The following is a 15,282-nucleotide window of genomic DNA, read 5'->3' as shown; positions in this document are numbered from 1 at the left end:
CACACGAAAATAGGACCTATCATTCTATCAATACTATCCTGAGAAATTACAGATGAAAGACGCGGAATAGTTAACCCGCTAATGCAGTGTAATATGTTCAGTGCACAGGGGTGAAAATGCAACGTACATAAACAATAGTCCCATTAAAGAGCGGAAGCAGAAGAATCCTTTTGAAGTATGCAAAATGTTTACTTTTTCCATTTCTTCAGAACACCATATATAAATATACACAGAAAAGAATAATTTTCACTGATAAAAGAATACAGAACTCTACTATAATTCTAACTACAATCTACCCTCAAGTTTTTGCACTCATAGCATGTCTTCCAAGACGAAAAAAAAAATAGCCAGAAGACACCGTCATCAGTTAACATCCGTAGAAACCAGACATTTTTGAATCAGAAGACACCCAGAAACAGTTCGACTTCCTACAATCCTAAATCTGTTAAATCCAGAAAAGCGTGTTCATCAACAGCGAGAGCATTCCAATCTTCTGGTCTACCAGGATTGAATGAGTCCAGATCATAATCAGTCCCATACTGAAAATCAGCTAACAAATCCAAACAATTGAACATCTTCACATCCTGGTTATTCTCTTGAGATGGTAACTTGTTTGTGCTCGGCAATTTTAGCTCAGGACATGGGTTTAAGTTCTCGGGAGTTTCTAGCTGTATGTGGTCGTTCTCAACTTTGGATATGAATCCAGCATAATCCGTGTTTCCTGCGTCTTGTGACCCGGAAATATCACAACCGAATTGGCCTCTATAATCAGTATCAATCACAGGTCCAGCATCAATTGCGCCAAGTAACTCGTTCACATCGAACATTTCATCAGGAGTATAATTCTGCAAGTAGTCATTAATGTCAATTTCAGCATTTTCGATCTGACGGGACTCAGCCTGTGACTTTTTCTCAGACTCGGTATAATTCTCCAAGTAGTCATTTATGTCAATTTCACCACTTCCGATTTCAGGGACCTCAACCTTTGATTTCTTCTCAGAATCAGTAACCACCATAGATTCTCCATCACAAACCTCGGAACGCTCATCACCAGAATCCTCTTTCAAAAGAGAAGTGTGGCGTACGTAGTTGGGCAAGTTCAAACGTGCAGATGAACCATACATAGCGCGAGCAGCCTCATCATAAGCCATTGCAGCATCAAGAGCAGTTGGGAAAGTACCCAGCCACAACCGACTCCCTCGATTAGGCGCTCGAATCTCCGCCACCCATTTACCCCAAGTCCTCTGCCTAACACCCCGGTAGTTACACCTAGAATTATCAGGCCCACCTTTCCCCTTCATACATCCTTTCTTCGACCCCTTAGCTGGCGCCTTTCGAATAGGCTTGTCATCCACATTAACACCGCCGAGTATAGCATTGTTTTCTTTCCATTTAGCAATGGTGGCAGCCGCAGTGTAGGACCCATCACGTCTTCTTCGAGCTTTTGTCTTCCTGGTGCAATCGAATTGTAGAGAAGAAGATGTAGAAACCGGGTTACTCATTCCGTTCTCGAAATCGAGATTGCTCGTCATCCTGTATAACACAGAAATTAAGAGAGTGAATAACAGATGCAAAAATCCTAATTCTCCTCCCAAATTAGGTCACAATTTGCATTAACTATTGTACAGTTGATGAAATTCCCCCAATTTTAAGAAATCATAATTCCCATAACCATCATGTACCCAGATTACTTTAATTTCATATTCATCGACATTTCCTCAAGATTTTCAATCAATTAACATCCAATTACTATCAGATATAAGAAACCCTAAATTAGAAACACCAATATAATCAAGATTCAAACAACGTTACCCAATTCATCAATTAATACAAAACCCCCAAATCTCAAACCCTAATATTAATTGGGTCAAGCAATATTACCCCAAGGCCCAATCTACAACTAATTGAAATCCCAAATCTCAAAACTCTAATATTGATTGTTCAAGAAACAGTACCCCAATTTACGACTAATTAAAATCCCAAACCCTAACCCTACAATTAATTCAAATACTACAAAGTACAAACCCCCAAATTTCAAAACCCTAAATTACAAATTACAAATTAACTAAACCCACAAAATAAAACACTGTAATGAACTAATTAACTGGAAAAATAACGGGAAAGCGAGCAAACCTTTCGAAAATCAAATTCGACATACGCGAAACTCCGAAACTTCCAACAATTGAAACAATAAATTCAACTTAGTGATTAACTAATGGAGTAGTATAGTGTGTAATATGTGAATATCTATTTTTGTGAATTTTAATATTCTTTTGGGTTAATTTGTTTTGAGAAAAAAACGTGAGGAACAAGGAAATTTTTTCGCTAGAGAGTAGAGAGAGCAGAGTAGTAAAAATAAGAGCAGAGTATCAGAATAAAAATGCGGCAACAAAGTGTGACGGGTATATATAAGGTTGTAATTTCAGCGCCTTTTTTTGTTAGTGTAAGATGACGTGGGGATAGACTGTTCAACTGATTTTAATAGCTCAATTTGTTGCGATGTGGATACTAGATATCTCTCAAATTACGTTGAGGACCTGGCAAAACAGGTCAACGGGTCGGGCTAATTCGGGACGGGTCAGCTTGGGTCTTTCATTGATTTCGGGTTAATTTGGGTCGGGACGGGTCATTTCGGGTTTCGGGTCAGTTACGGGTTGATGGTCGGGTCTGTTTCGGGTCAAGCGGGTCAGGTTGTTTCGGGTCGGGTCATTTTCGGGTCAATGAATAATAGAAAAATAGTCATTTTAAGTCTTTTCGGTTCAATTAGAGTTATATTTTGTCAGGTCATTTTCGAGTTTGGTGGTTTTGGATCGGGTTATTTTCGGGTCGGGTTAATTACGGGTCAAAAAGCTCGGGTCATGTTCGGGCCGGGTCGGGTCAATTCGAGTGATGTAGTTCGGGTCACTTCGGGTCTCGGGTCAGTCTTTTCGGGTCGGGTCAATCGGGTCGAGTTGCTTTTGCCAGGTCTTAGGGGGTGTTTGGTAAATGTTATATTGACCGATTTTTAGTATATTTAAGAGTTTTAGCATATTTGACCAGTCAATATGCTAATTTTAGTGTTTGACAAACAGTATATTGAAACAGTATATTTGGGACCAATATCCTGTTTTACAATATGCTGCTTATCCAGCATATTTGTTAGTATATTGTGAAATAAGAAACTTTACTTCATTTTACAAAGAAAACTAACAATCTATTAATCCTAATCTGTCAATTACCAAACACACAAATTAATTATGCTAATTGTAATATGCTAAGCTAGTTAAGCCTTCTGATAAAATCTGTTATTTATAATCTGTTTTTACAATCTACTTATGCTAAAATTAATCCGCTGTTTACCAAACAATGCCTAAATAATGTCAAATTCAATTTTAAAATAATAAGATTTTTTTCTTGTGATTTCTTAATATCAAAGACTTTTGAGAGTAACATTCCATGTTTTTTTTGGCTTAATTTAAGTTTATTTTAATTCTACTTAATTTTATTCAGTTTAATTTTTTTCAGTTTCAGTCAATTTGTTTAGCTCATCTCATCAAAAAATTGGCTCTTTTTTCATCTGCATTCAGTTCAGTTTAGTTTCATTCAGCTAAGCTCAACTCTATTCGATTCAGTTCACCTCGTTTCAGCCGAAAAGACTAGAGCCTGAGTTTGATGCGAGAACTGAATGACAGACACGACTCCCTAGGTCGAGCTAGCAACACGTTTTTCTCACGTTGAATTAGATCTTAAAAATCGACCTAATTCTACATTAGAGTTATTCTTTTTCAAAAATGTACTTTATTTTTGTAAAAGATTTGGATTGTTATGTGACTTTTAGTAATGAGTTTATATAATATACTCCCTCCGGCACTAAAATTAAGGAAACAGATTAAAATAAGATAAAGTATTGTAGTGTGGTTTGGTAATTGGAGAGAGTGAAGGTATTGTGGGGTATTATTGTGGGTGTGGTGATTAAAATAAGTACTGTTGTGGGGTAAGTTGATTAAAATAAGTATTGTTATGGGGTGAGATAGGGTATTGTTGTGGGGTAAGGTGATTAAATTAAGTATAAAACTTTACTAAATAAGAAAATGGGAAAGATATTGTAAATAGATGAAAAAAAAAAAGAGGAGTTTATGTAGAATAGGAGGGAGTAGAATAATAATATTTTTTTCTAAAACCAAACTTCAAAGTAAATAATGTGAGTTTATATTGTGACAATATAGCTGCTTTGCATATCTCTGAAAATCCGGTGTTTTATGAAAGGACCAAGCACTTGGATATTGATTGTCATTTTTTCAGGGACAAACAGCAGCAGGGCTTTCTGACTACCAAGCATGAAGCATATCAGAACTGGGCTTCAGCTAGCTAACATTATGACGAAGGCATTAAGAGCAGCTCAACATACTTTTCTCTCCTCTAAGCTTGGTCTGTTATTTCCAAGCAGTCCAGCTCAAGGGGTATATTGGATAAATAGGAAGTTAGTTATAAACTAACTAACTAACTATGGTTCCATCACCTAACTATATAGAATTAGTTAGGATTGACTTGAGGTTGTTATAAATACCAACAATCCTGATCATTGTAAGGTTAACAAATTATATTTTTGAAATATACAATTCAATATATCATTACAATTCTTCTAAATTCAAGTTACTACATTCATCTATGTTCTTATTATATTCATACTAGTGTTCATCTTCCTCGTCTTCATCATCATCAATATCATCTCATCTCATACTCCGATCTTCATAGTTTTTACAAATATCACCGAATTTATCGTTTTAAAAATCATAAATTTAAGAGTTATGATAAATTGGTTACAAGCTCAATAGTGATGTCTTTAACCCAAACATTCTTGCAAAAGATATCTAATTTAGAAAACAAAAAAGTTTACGTTTTATGAGGTTGTAGGCAAAAAATTATGAATAGTTTTTTCACAAAAAATAAGGTACCACTCGAGAAATCATAATTCAAGTGTACAATTGAGGAAATTGCAAATAATATTTTAGCGTTTTTAATTATTTGATTACTTATTTTAATGTTAAGAGTTATTTTATTCGAACTTTAAACAAATAACTTGACTTTTTACCTAAAAATTTGTTGGTTGATAACTTGATAATGGATGTAAGAACACTTGTATCTTAAGATAAATAGTTGTGAATTGATTCTTAGACACTTGCAAATGTAAAGAATCATTTTAGAGGCTTTTATTAAGTGTTAACAAAAATTTAGTATTCCAACGAAAATTGCTAGATCGATCTACTTATAATTTAATAATCGATCAATTTCTCAATTTAGTCTACTTGTCATCTAATAATCAGTTCACTTTTCTTTTCTTGATTTTTGTATATTAAAGTTAAAGGCAAATAAATGACCGAAACTGAGAGATACAAAGTATAGTGAAATATTCCAAGTTCCAGATACAGATCCGTATAGTTAATGGTAAATATTGTCGTTTCCACAATTCCACTGCAATTTTTTTGGTTCAGTCGTCGTTTCCTTTGTAGTGAAGAATCCAAGTATATTGATACAATATGTGACGAGGGGATTAGAGAAGGGCACGAGGCATGATGTTGGCAGTCAAAGTAGGAGTTGAAGCAGCATGAGGTGGGCCGTCTTTATATCACCGTATGCACATGGCCTCACAAGTTACTAAATGGACACTTTTTCAAATTTTTAATTCCGAGTCTGAAAAGTTGGGTCCAATTACGGGGGCCGTAGATCTAATGAGAGACCGTCTCCTACTAATTTAATGAGAGATATAATAGGGAAATTTTTTTTTTCGCGGATCCCTCCTCCTATCATGTGAGAGGTCTCTCAATAACGGTATTGAGAGACCGTCTCTCTGAAGTTTTTGTGTTACTGGGGCCATTAATAGGTTCTTACCTCTCCATTTTTTCTGAGGAAATGTAAAGAAAATGGTCTCTAATTACTGGACAATTATATTAACACAAACAACACAAAAATAAATTATTGTATAAGGCCGTCTCATACCATGAGACCATCCCATTAACTAAAAAGTCCAAAAAAGTAAATACTTTGTATAAAAAAAATAGAAATACAAATAGGTAACTGTAATTTTCAGTTCTTCACCAAACAGAAGAAACGTTGCATCCCTGACCCTTCTACACCAATAAACCACTGTCCTTATGCTACCAGTTGCCTAAAATGATTAATTGATCATCGGTCGTGACTTCGTGACTGTACAGGCTAGCTCGCTCGCGGACGTCGATCTCACATCGTTGAAAACTCTACACATGCATATTCATCTGAATGCTAGCGAGTTTATAACTTAGAACATTAAGTGTAACACCCCCTCATACCAAGATGCCTTACCAGGACCACCCTACCATGAAAGTGTGTTACCATCTCGGTTGCCCGAGGTTAGTACATATCAAAAGCGTCTGAACTGAGCACATTTATTAAAATACCATAAGGTGTTAAAGTTTACATCAAACCAAAATCCAAAACTGAATCAATAAAACAACTCCAAAGTCTGACAACTAATAAAATCAAAACTAAGACTCAGACGGTGATGCTACAACTGGTGATGACAATGCTCCCATGACTGCCCCAAGCTCACCACTAGCAATACCTGTCAAGCCTGCTCACCATCCCCGAATGGATCACAGCAGATTCCACAAACAATAACGGGGTCAGTATTACTCAATCAATATAAGACAGACAAACGAGGTAACCAAGCTGATCATCCTCCAACCCCAGTCTCCCGATCTCACACAGTAACCGACTACACACCGAAGTGTGTAGCCCTGCCAGATTACCCATCGCAACAGGTAACCCTCGCCGCCAGTGGGTGACTGCAGCCGATCCCACCTAATCCAACTCATTAACGAGCGACTGACAATCCTTGTCCCTTAATGTGCACATCCCCTCCCGTGGCGGGTTCCACGGAGGGCGAACTAGGGTGTGAAGCCACTCCCGCAAGTGACTCCACCACAATCACAAGCACACAGCATCACAACTGTCACAACATCTCTACACCAACACCGTCACAACAACACCCATACTCCGATGATCAGCAGATAACAATAATTACAAAAAAATCATGTCTTAAACAATGAACAGTAAACTGAGTAGGGAAAACCTTACCTTAGCAATCAACAGTAGAACGGAAATCGAACAATCAGAAAGGCTCCTCTACGAAGTCTTCTCCTATACAATAACCACATAACACAATTACACATTGTACGATCCCCCATAACCCCAAAAGAATACAAATGACATGGAAGTGAAACTTACCAACAGTAGAATACGAGATTATACGCAAGGACCACGACGATTGCACACACGACGACATTAGGGGATGATTAGGGAGTGATCGTAAAATGATTAGGGTTGGAAATGATGTTTTAGAAACTGACGTCGAATATAAAATAACCCTAAACATTCCCTAATCAAACCGATAAAATAACACTTCGCCAGGCCGGAAACTCGGTCGAGTAAGGCTATACTCGGCCGAGTATCCTCTACTCGGTCAAGTATTCTCCATACTCGGCCGAGTATTCCTCGGCAGAACCAAAACAGACTCCACCATTAACACTACTCGGCCGAGTAGGCTCTACTCGGTCGAGTATACAACTTAATAAATTCCGTAGTATTACAGTCTTTCCCCCTTAAAAAGAACTTCGTCCCCAAAGTTCACACTCCAACCTAAAACGAGACACTGCAAACACAAAAGACACACTACACCACAAAAAGACTTTCCACACAAACATTTGTCAACCAAAAAAAACTACACAAAACACCACCAACCCGACTCAAAATAAGACAAAACACAACCGCGACCATCTCCTACCCCCCCTAAAAAGACAACGGTTACGTCCTCGTAACCAAACATACCTGATCAAAAAGGTTAGGAAAACGTTCTCGCATAGCTTCCTCGGGTTCCCATGTGGCTTCCTCCACATTGTGATTAGACCAAAGGACCTTGAGTAAGACCGTCTCACCATTCCTTGTCTTATGGACCTTGCGATCAAGAATCTCTTTAGGAACCTCGGCGTAGGACAAGGATTCATCAAGCTCGATGTTCTCCATCTCAAGGATATGCGATGGATCACTCACATACTTCCGAAGCTGGGAAACATGGAAAACATTGTGGACTCTATCCAAAGCCGGTGGTAAAGCTAATCTATAGGCTACTTCGCCTATACGGTCCAAAATCTCATAAGGACCTATAAACTTCTGACTTAGCTTACCTTTCTTCCCAAACCTCATCACACCTCGCATAGGTGACACTCTCAAAAGGATCTTGTCACCTACTGCGAACTCAATGTCTCTGCGGTGTAAATCGGCATAACTCTTCTGACGATCTTGAGCTGCTCTCATCTTTTGCCGAATTAACTGAACTTGCTCAACCATATCTTGTACCAGCTGTGGCCCTAAAACCCTTTGTTTAATCGTCATCCCAACAAACTGGACTTCGGCATTTCCGACCATACAAAGCCTCAAAAGGTGCCATCCCGATACTCGTATGATAATTGTTGTGTATGAAAACTCGATCAGATCAAGCCTGTCTTCCCAGCTGCCCCCAAACTCCATGACACATGCCCTCAACATGTCCTCTAAGGTCTTGATGGTTCGTTATGTCTGACCATCGGTTGCCGGATGAAAGGCTGTACTCATCTTCAAGGTTGTACCCATCAACTTCTACAGTTCTTGCCAAAACTTGGATATGAATCTCGCATCACGATCAGAAACGATATCCTTGGGTATACCATGTAACCGTACCACATGCCTCCTGTAACCCAGTGCCAGCTGCATCTTAGACCAAGTATCTTTCATAGGAACAAAGTGAGATGACTTGGTTAACTGATCAACAATCACCCAAATCATGTTATTACCTTGCTGTGACCTAGGCAATCCCACAATGAAATCCATAGAAATGGACTCCTATTTCCACTCGGGTACTTCCAAAGACTGTATCTTACCTTGTGGTCTCCTATGTTCACCCTTGACCCTCTGACAGGTCAAACATCTGGCCACAAACTCAGCTACATCTTTCTTCATGTTTGGCCACCAGAAAATGTTCTTAAGGTCTTTGTAAAGCTTGTCACCACCCGGGTGAACCGAATAAGGAGTGCAATGAGCCTCCGTCAAGATCACTCTCCTCAACTCTGCATCCTCAAGAACACACCATCTCCCATCAAAACGGACACTCCCATCTGCATGGATAGAAAACCTGGAAGCTGTCCCACTCTCTACTCTTGACTTCCATTCCTGGATCTTAGGATCAAGCTCCTGTTTACTCTTGATGTTCTCATATAACTCTGGCTCGATCGTCAAATCCCCGATGGTATCTCCCTTCCTTAACATAAAGATTCCCATCCTAGACACCTCATCCCTCAGCTTCAGAAGGACATGGCTGTACATAGCGAGTGAACGCTCTTCCTACTCAAAGCATCTGCAACAACATTAGCCTTACCCACATGATAGATGATCTCCATATCATAATCTCCGATAAGCTCCATCCACCGTCTCTGTCGCATGTTAAGCTCCTTCTGAGTGTAGATATATTTTAAGCTCTTATGATCAGAAAACACCTTAAAGGTTGCTCCATAAAGGTAGTGCCTCCAAATCTTAAGAGCGAAAACAACAATCGCACCACTCGGATCATGAGTAGGGTAATTCTCCTCATATGGCTTTACTGCCTCGAAGCATAAACTATGACTTTCCCTGCCTGCATCAAAACACAACCAAGACCATTCTTTGAAGCATCTGTATATACCTCAAAGTTCTCACATCCCTCCGGCAAAGCTAGCACAGGAGCTGTGGTCATGCGTTCCTTTAAAGTCTAAAACGCCGTCTCACAACTCTTATCCCAAACAAATCTGCTCTCTTTCCTCATCAAATATGTCATAGGCCGTGCTATGGTAGAGAAATCTTTCACAAATCTCTTGTAGTAGCCAGCAAGGCCTAAGAAACTCCGAATCTTAGCAACATTCTTTGGTGACTCCCACTTGGTCACGGCCTCAATCTTATTAGGATCCACAGACACCCCCTTCTTAGATATCACATGACCCAGAAAAGCCACCTCCTCCAGCCAGAACTCGCACTTAGATAGCTTGGTATAAAGTTGATTCTCTCTCAGAGTCTGCAAGACTATCCTCAAGTGCTCCTCATGTTCTTCCTTAGTCTTAGAATAGACTAAGATGTCGTCGATGAACACAACCACAAACCTGTCCAAGAACGGTGTAAAAATCCGATTCATCAAGTCCATGAAAGCTGCTGGTGCATTGGTCAACCCAAAAGGCATCACCACGTACTCATAATGACCATATCGAGATCGGAACGCTGTCTTAGGGATATCCTCATCTGCTATCCTCAGCTGGTGATAGCCCGACCTCAGATCGATATTGGAAAACACACCTGCTCCACTTAGCTGATTAAACAGGTTATCAATCCTAGGCAAAGGATACTTGTTCTTCACTGTGACACGATTGAGCTCTCTGTAATCTATGCACAGTCTCATACTCCCATCTTTATTCTTCACAAAAAGAACTGGGGCTCCCCACAGTGACACACTAGGCCTGATATAACCCTTGCTTAGAAACTCATGTATCTGCTTCTTCAACTCTGCCAAATCTTTAGGTGCCATACGGTAAGGTGCTTTGGATATCGGGCCTGTCCCTGGTTTAAGCTCCACACTGAAATCCACATCCCTCTTGGGCGGCAAACTCGGTATCTCCTCGGGAAAGACATCATCAAACTCTCCCACCACAGGTATCTCAGCAGCTGTCTGCGGCTCTACTCGGCGATCTCTCACATGACAGAGAATCAAGGGGCATTTCTTCCTCAAACATGACTTTAAAGTCATCACAGCTATAAACTTACACTTAGGTTTTACCACAAACCCAATATAGGACACCCTAACACCCTTAGGACCTTTTAAGGACACTCTTTTTTGCCGACAATCTATCTTGGCATCATACTTACCCAGCCAATCCATCTCGACAATCACCTCAAACCCATCCATAGGAAACTCTAGCAGGTCTACCGGTAAATCTACCCCTCCAACCACCATAGACACTCCCTTGTACAACTTTAGACACGACACAGACTCCCCTGAAGGTATGAACACATCATCTTTTACAACCTCAAACTTTCCCATACCCATAGACAGGGCATGACTCTTAGACACAAAAGAATGTGTAGCCCCCGAATCAAACAAAACAAATGATGGTACATTATGAACAAGAAAGGTACCGGTAACTACATGAGCATCATCCTGTGCTTCCCGTTTGTCCATCATGAAAAGCTTCTCACTGTTTTTCTGTCCTCCACCCTGAACCGAAGCATTGGAGGTACTTGGCTTGGCTGCTGAATCTTGGGTGGTGCTGTTGTTCTAACGCTGATATGATCCACCACCACTATGGTTATAACTGCCCTGGTTGCCCTGTCCACCTCTGTTGCCCCATGAACCTCCCGGTCGGTTACTAGCAAAACTCTGAGTTGGCCCTTGGGAGAAATTCCCTTGCTGAGCTCCTGCACCAGTGTCGGGCCTGTAACTCGTGCATTCCCGTCTCCTGTGGCCTACACCACCACAATTGAAGCATGTAAGGTTAGAGTTATCACTCACACTCCGACCTCCATTCTTTCCCCAGCCACGAGATCCCCCCGAGAAACCATCTCCACCAGAAAAAGCCTTTGCATGGTTGAAGTTCCCTTTCTTGTTGCCCGACTGACTGTTGCTTCCACTGTCAGCCTTCCTCTTTTCAGCAACAGTCCTCTCACTGATCTCTTTTGATAGATCTACCATTCTCTCAGCTTGGCCCGCTCTTAGGCACACTTCCTTAAAGTTAACAGCAACCCCAGCTGGCATACGACTCACGATCTTGGCAGATAAACCCCTCTCAAAACGAAGAGCCAAACCCCTCTGTCCCAGCTGCATGTCCTCAACATAACGAGATAGCTCTAGGAACTGATGATAGTACTCAGTGACTGTCATCTCCTCATACATGGTGAAAGAATCAAACTCGGATCTCATAGCGCTCTTTAACCCAGACCACGGAATAGCTTCCAAACAATCAGCCTGGTAATAAGTTCTAGCATCTTCCTTGACGTTTTGCCACCAAACAGCAGCTTCACCTCTCAGGTAGTATACTACCTGCTCAACGATCATGTCTTCGGGGCACTTAACCATTTCCATGAGAGCTTCAATCTCACGGTGCCACTTCTCGAGCAGCTTTGGTTCTCCCACCCCTTCATATGTGGGAGGGTTGAAACGAGCAATGATGATGCTGAGCTGAGTAGCATCTATGGGCTTCTCATTCCCCTTTCCCACATTTCTGAGAGCTTCCAGGAGAGCCTCTTGTTGCTCAATCATGCGAGCAACCTCATCAAGGGTCATCTCAGAAGCTTGGATCTGTTCGGGGGTTCTTTTGGGCGGTATTTTGAGCTGATAAGAAACAAGGAAACGTAAGCACAAAAGCCAACGGCTCAAAATGTATCAATCTTCCGCCAAGGGAACACTCGGCCGAGTATAAGACAATACTCGGTCGAGTAACGACTACTCAGTCGAGTATCCTATATACTCGGTCGAGTAATCGACTCCAGTAGCCAACGTCAAAAACCCAGAATGTATACTCGGTCGAGTACAAACAATACTCGGCCGAGTAGTCACTACTCGGTCGAGTACACTTTCTTACTCGGTCGAGTAAACACATACAGTAGCCACTGCTACTCACTGCCAAACAACACTCGGTCGAGTGCTTGGTTACTCGACCGAGTACTCCTTACTCGGTCGAGTACCTGCCCTACTCGGCCGAGCCATACCAAAAACGGGTTAAACAGTATAAATTCCCCTATCATGCTTTTTATTCCCTCATCAAACGTATATCAACAGGAACTTTAGTGCCATGTTATAAATACATAATCATACTAATCATTGACATGTTAAATCCACTTCACCAAATTTCATATTCCCGTCCCTTCCCTTACTTTTCCATTCACGACACTTACGAATTCCACATACAAATTTCCAACCATCACCTAATATCACCACGAAACTTCACATACATACACAGACAAGACACATCTCTTAATACACATCCCCATGTGACCGGCTCGAGTTAATAAGGGCCAAATTGCGACACCGGGACGTCTCCCGAGTCTTTGCGGTAGCTCCAAACAACTCTCCCCGGGTTCATTTTATTTAGACTACCTAAGTTCATTAGATTCATTTGTTTAGGTGCCGGAATCTTCGGCTCTAATACCACTTTGTAACACACCCTCATACCAAGGTGCCTTACCAGGACCACCCTACCATGAAAGTGTATTACCATCTCGATTGTCCGAGGTTAGTACATATCAAAAGCGTCTGAACTGAGCACATTTATTAAAATACCATAAGGTGTTAAAGTTTACATCAAACCAAAATAAAAAACTGAATCAATAAAACAAATCCAAAGTCTGACAACTAATAAAATCAAAACTAAGACTCGGACGGTGATGCTACAACTGGTGATGACAACGCTCCCATGACTGCCCCAAGCTCACCACTAGCAATACCTGTCAAGCCTGCTCACCATCCCCGAATGGATCACAGCAGATTCCACAAACAACAACGGGGTCAGTATTACTCAATCAATATAAGACAGACAAACGAGGTAACCAGCTGATCATCCTCCAACCCCAGTCTCCGGATCTCACACAGTAACCGACTACACACCGAAGTGTGTAGCCCTGCCAGATTACCCATCGCAACAGGTAACCCTCTCCTCCAGTGGGTGACAGCAGCCGATCCCACCTAGTCCAGCTCATCAACGAGCGACTGACAATCCATGTCCCTTAATGTGCACATCCCCTCCCGTGGCGGGTTCCACGGAGGGCGAACTAGGGTGTGAAGCCACTCCCGCAAGTGACTCCACCACAATCACAAGCACACAACATCACAGCTGTCACAACATCTCCACACCAACACCGTCACAACAACACCCTTACTCCGATGATCAGCAGATAACAATAATTACAAAAAAATCATGTCTTAAACAATGAACAGTAAACTGAGTAGGGAAAACCCTACCTTAGCAATCAACAGTAGAACGGAAATCGAACAATCAGAAAGGCTCCTCTACGAAGTCTTCTCCTATACAATAACCACATAACACAATTACACATTGCACGATCCTCCATAACCCCAAAAGAATACAAATGACATGGAAGTGAAACTTACCAACAGTAGAATAGGAGATTATACGCAAGGACCACGGCGATTGCACACACAACGAGATTAGGGGATGATTAGGGAGTGATCGTAAAATGATTAGGGTTGGAAATGATGTTTTAGAAACTGACGTCGAATATAAAATAACTCTAAACATTCCCTAATCAAACCGATAAAATAACACTTCGCCAGACCGGATACTCGGTCGAGTAAGGCTATACTCGGCCGAGTATTCCTCGGCAGAACCAAAACAGACTCCACCATTAACGCTACTCGGCCGAGTAGGCTCTACTCGGTCGAGTATACAGCTTAATAAATTCCGTAGTATTACATTAAGTTCTCAAATTAAAACCATTAGTACTTAAACATAAACATTTTACTTTATAAGAAAAATTGCATGAGTCTTAAAACATGAAGATGAAAAAACTAAAACTACCTTTTATTAAACTGAAGTCCTACTTTACAAGAATAAAGCAAACTCTAAGCCGACGAATCTACAAGACATGATCTGCGTAAATTTCAATATAAAATAATCACAAATTCTCAATTGTGACGGCCGATATCCGTCACAAGCTTGTGATAGGTCAAGTAAATTCACATATGTAAATAAGACAAAACATTTGTGATTCCCTAGACACTTTAATTTTTGTCTTATTTAGACATGTGGGTAATACTTGACCCGTGACAAGTTTGTGACGGATATAGCCGTCACAAGGGAGACTCATTGTAAAATAATAAATTTTAAAGCTAAAATTCCAAGTTATTAAACTAAGTTCATAAGTTATATAATAAACTTGTAAAGCCCAATTTCGATTATAAATCAAACCATGTGTTTTAACTTAAAATAAGAGTTCTTAATGCATAACCTTGACTATTCACCCGAACAATAAGCAATCAACTCTGAAAGAAATATGAACTTAGCTGATTAGAAATACCCTTAATCGAGAGGCAGTGTAAGACACTGACCTAAATCAGTTAGACCCCCATACAGGTGCTCCTTGGGTTCCGTAGTCACCGATTCCAGGGTTAACGCCTCATTCCGCACATTGTTGCACACCAAAGACGGAAGTGAGAACCGTTCTCAATAGGACAGAATGTAATAGAAAAGAAAAAGAGAA

General features: G+C 40.6%; 1 protein-coding gene across 1 annotated transcript; it reads right to left on the bottom strand.

Annotated features, from left to right (window-relative positions):
- Positions 1 to 341: 341 nt before the first annotated feature.
- LOC141615314 (uncharacterized) lies at positions 342 to 2,376 on the bottom strand. The gene is made up of 2 exons (XM_074433720.1): positions 2,134 to 2,376; positions 342 to 1,533 (listed from the first exon to the last, which is right to left on the bottom strand). Exons 1-2 carry the CDS (start codon positions 2,154 to 2,156, stop codon positions 429 to 431), a joined length of 1,128 nt encoding a protein of 375 aa, XP_074289821.1. The 5' UTR covers positions 2,157 to 2,376; the 3' UTR covers positions 342 to 428.
- Positions 2,377 to 15,282: the final 12,906 nt, after the last annotated feature.

The sequence above is a fragment of the Silene latifolia genome, chromosome 11 (genome assembly GCF_048544455.1).
Source record: "Silene latifolia isolate original U9 population chromosome 11, ASM4854445v1, whole genome shotgun sequence".
Classification (NCBI taxonomy): domain Eukaryota; kingdom Viridiplantae; phylum Streptophyta; class Magnoliopsida; order Caryophyllales; family Caryophyllaceae; genus Silene; species Silene latifolia.
The sequence above is the reverse complement of the archived record's forward strand: the minus strand, read 5'-3'. Positions and strand labels throughout refer to the sequence as shown.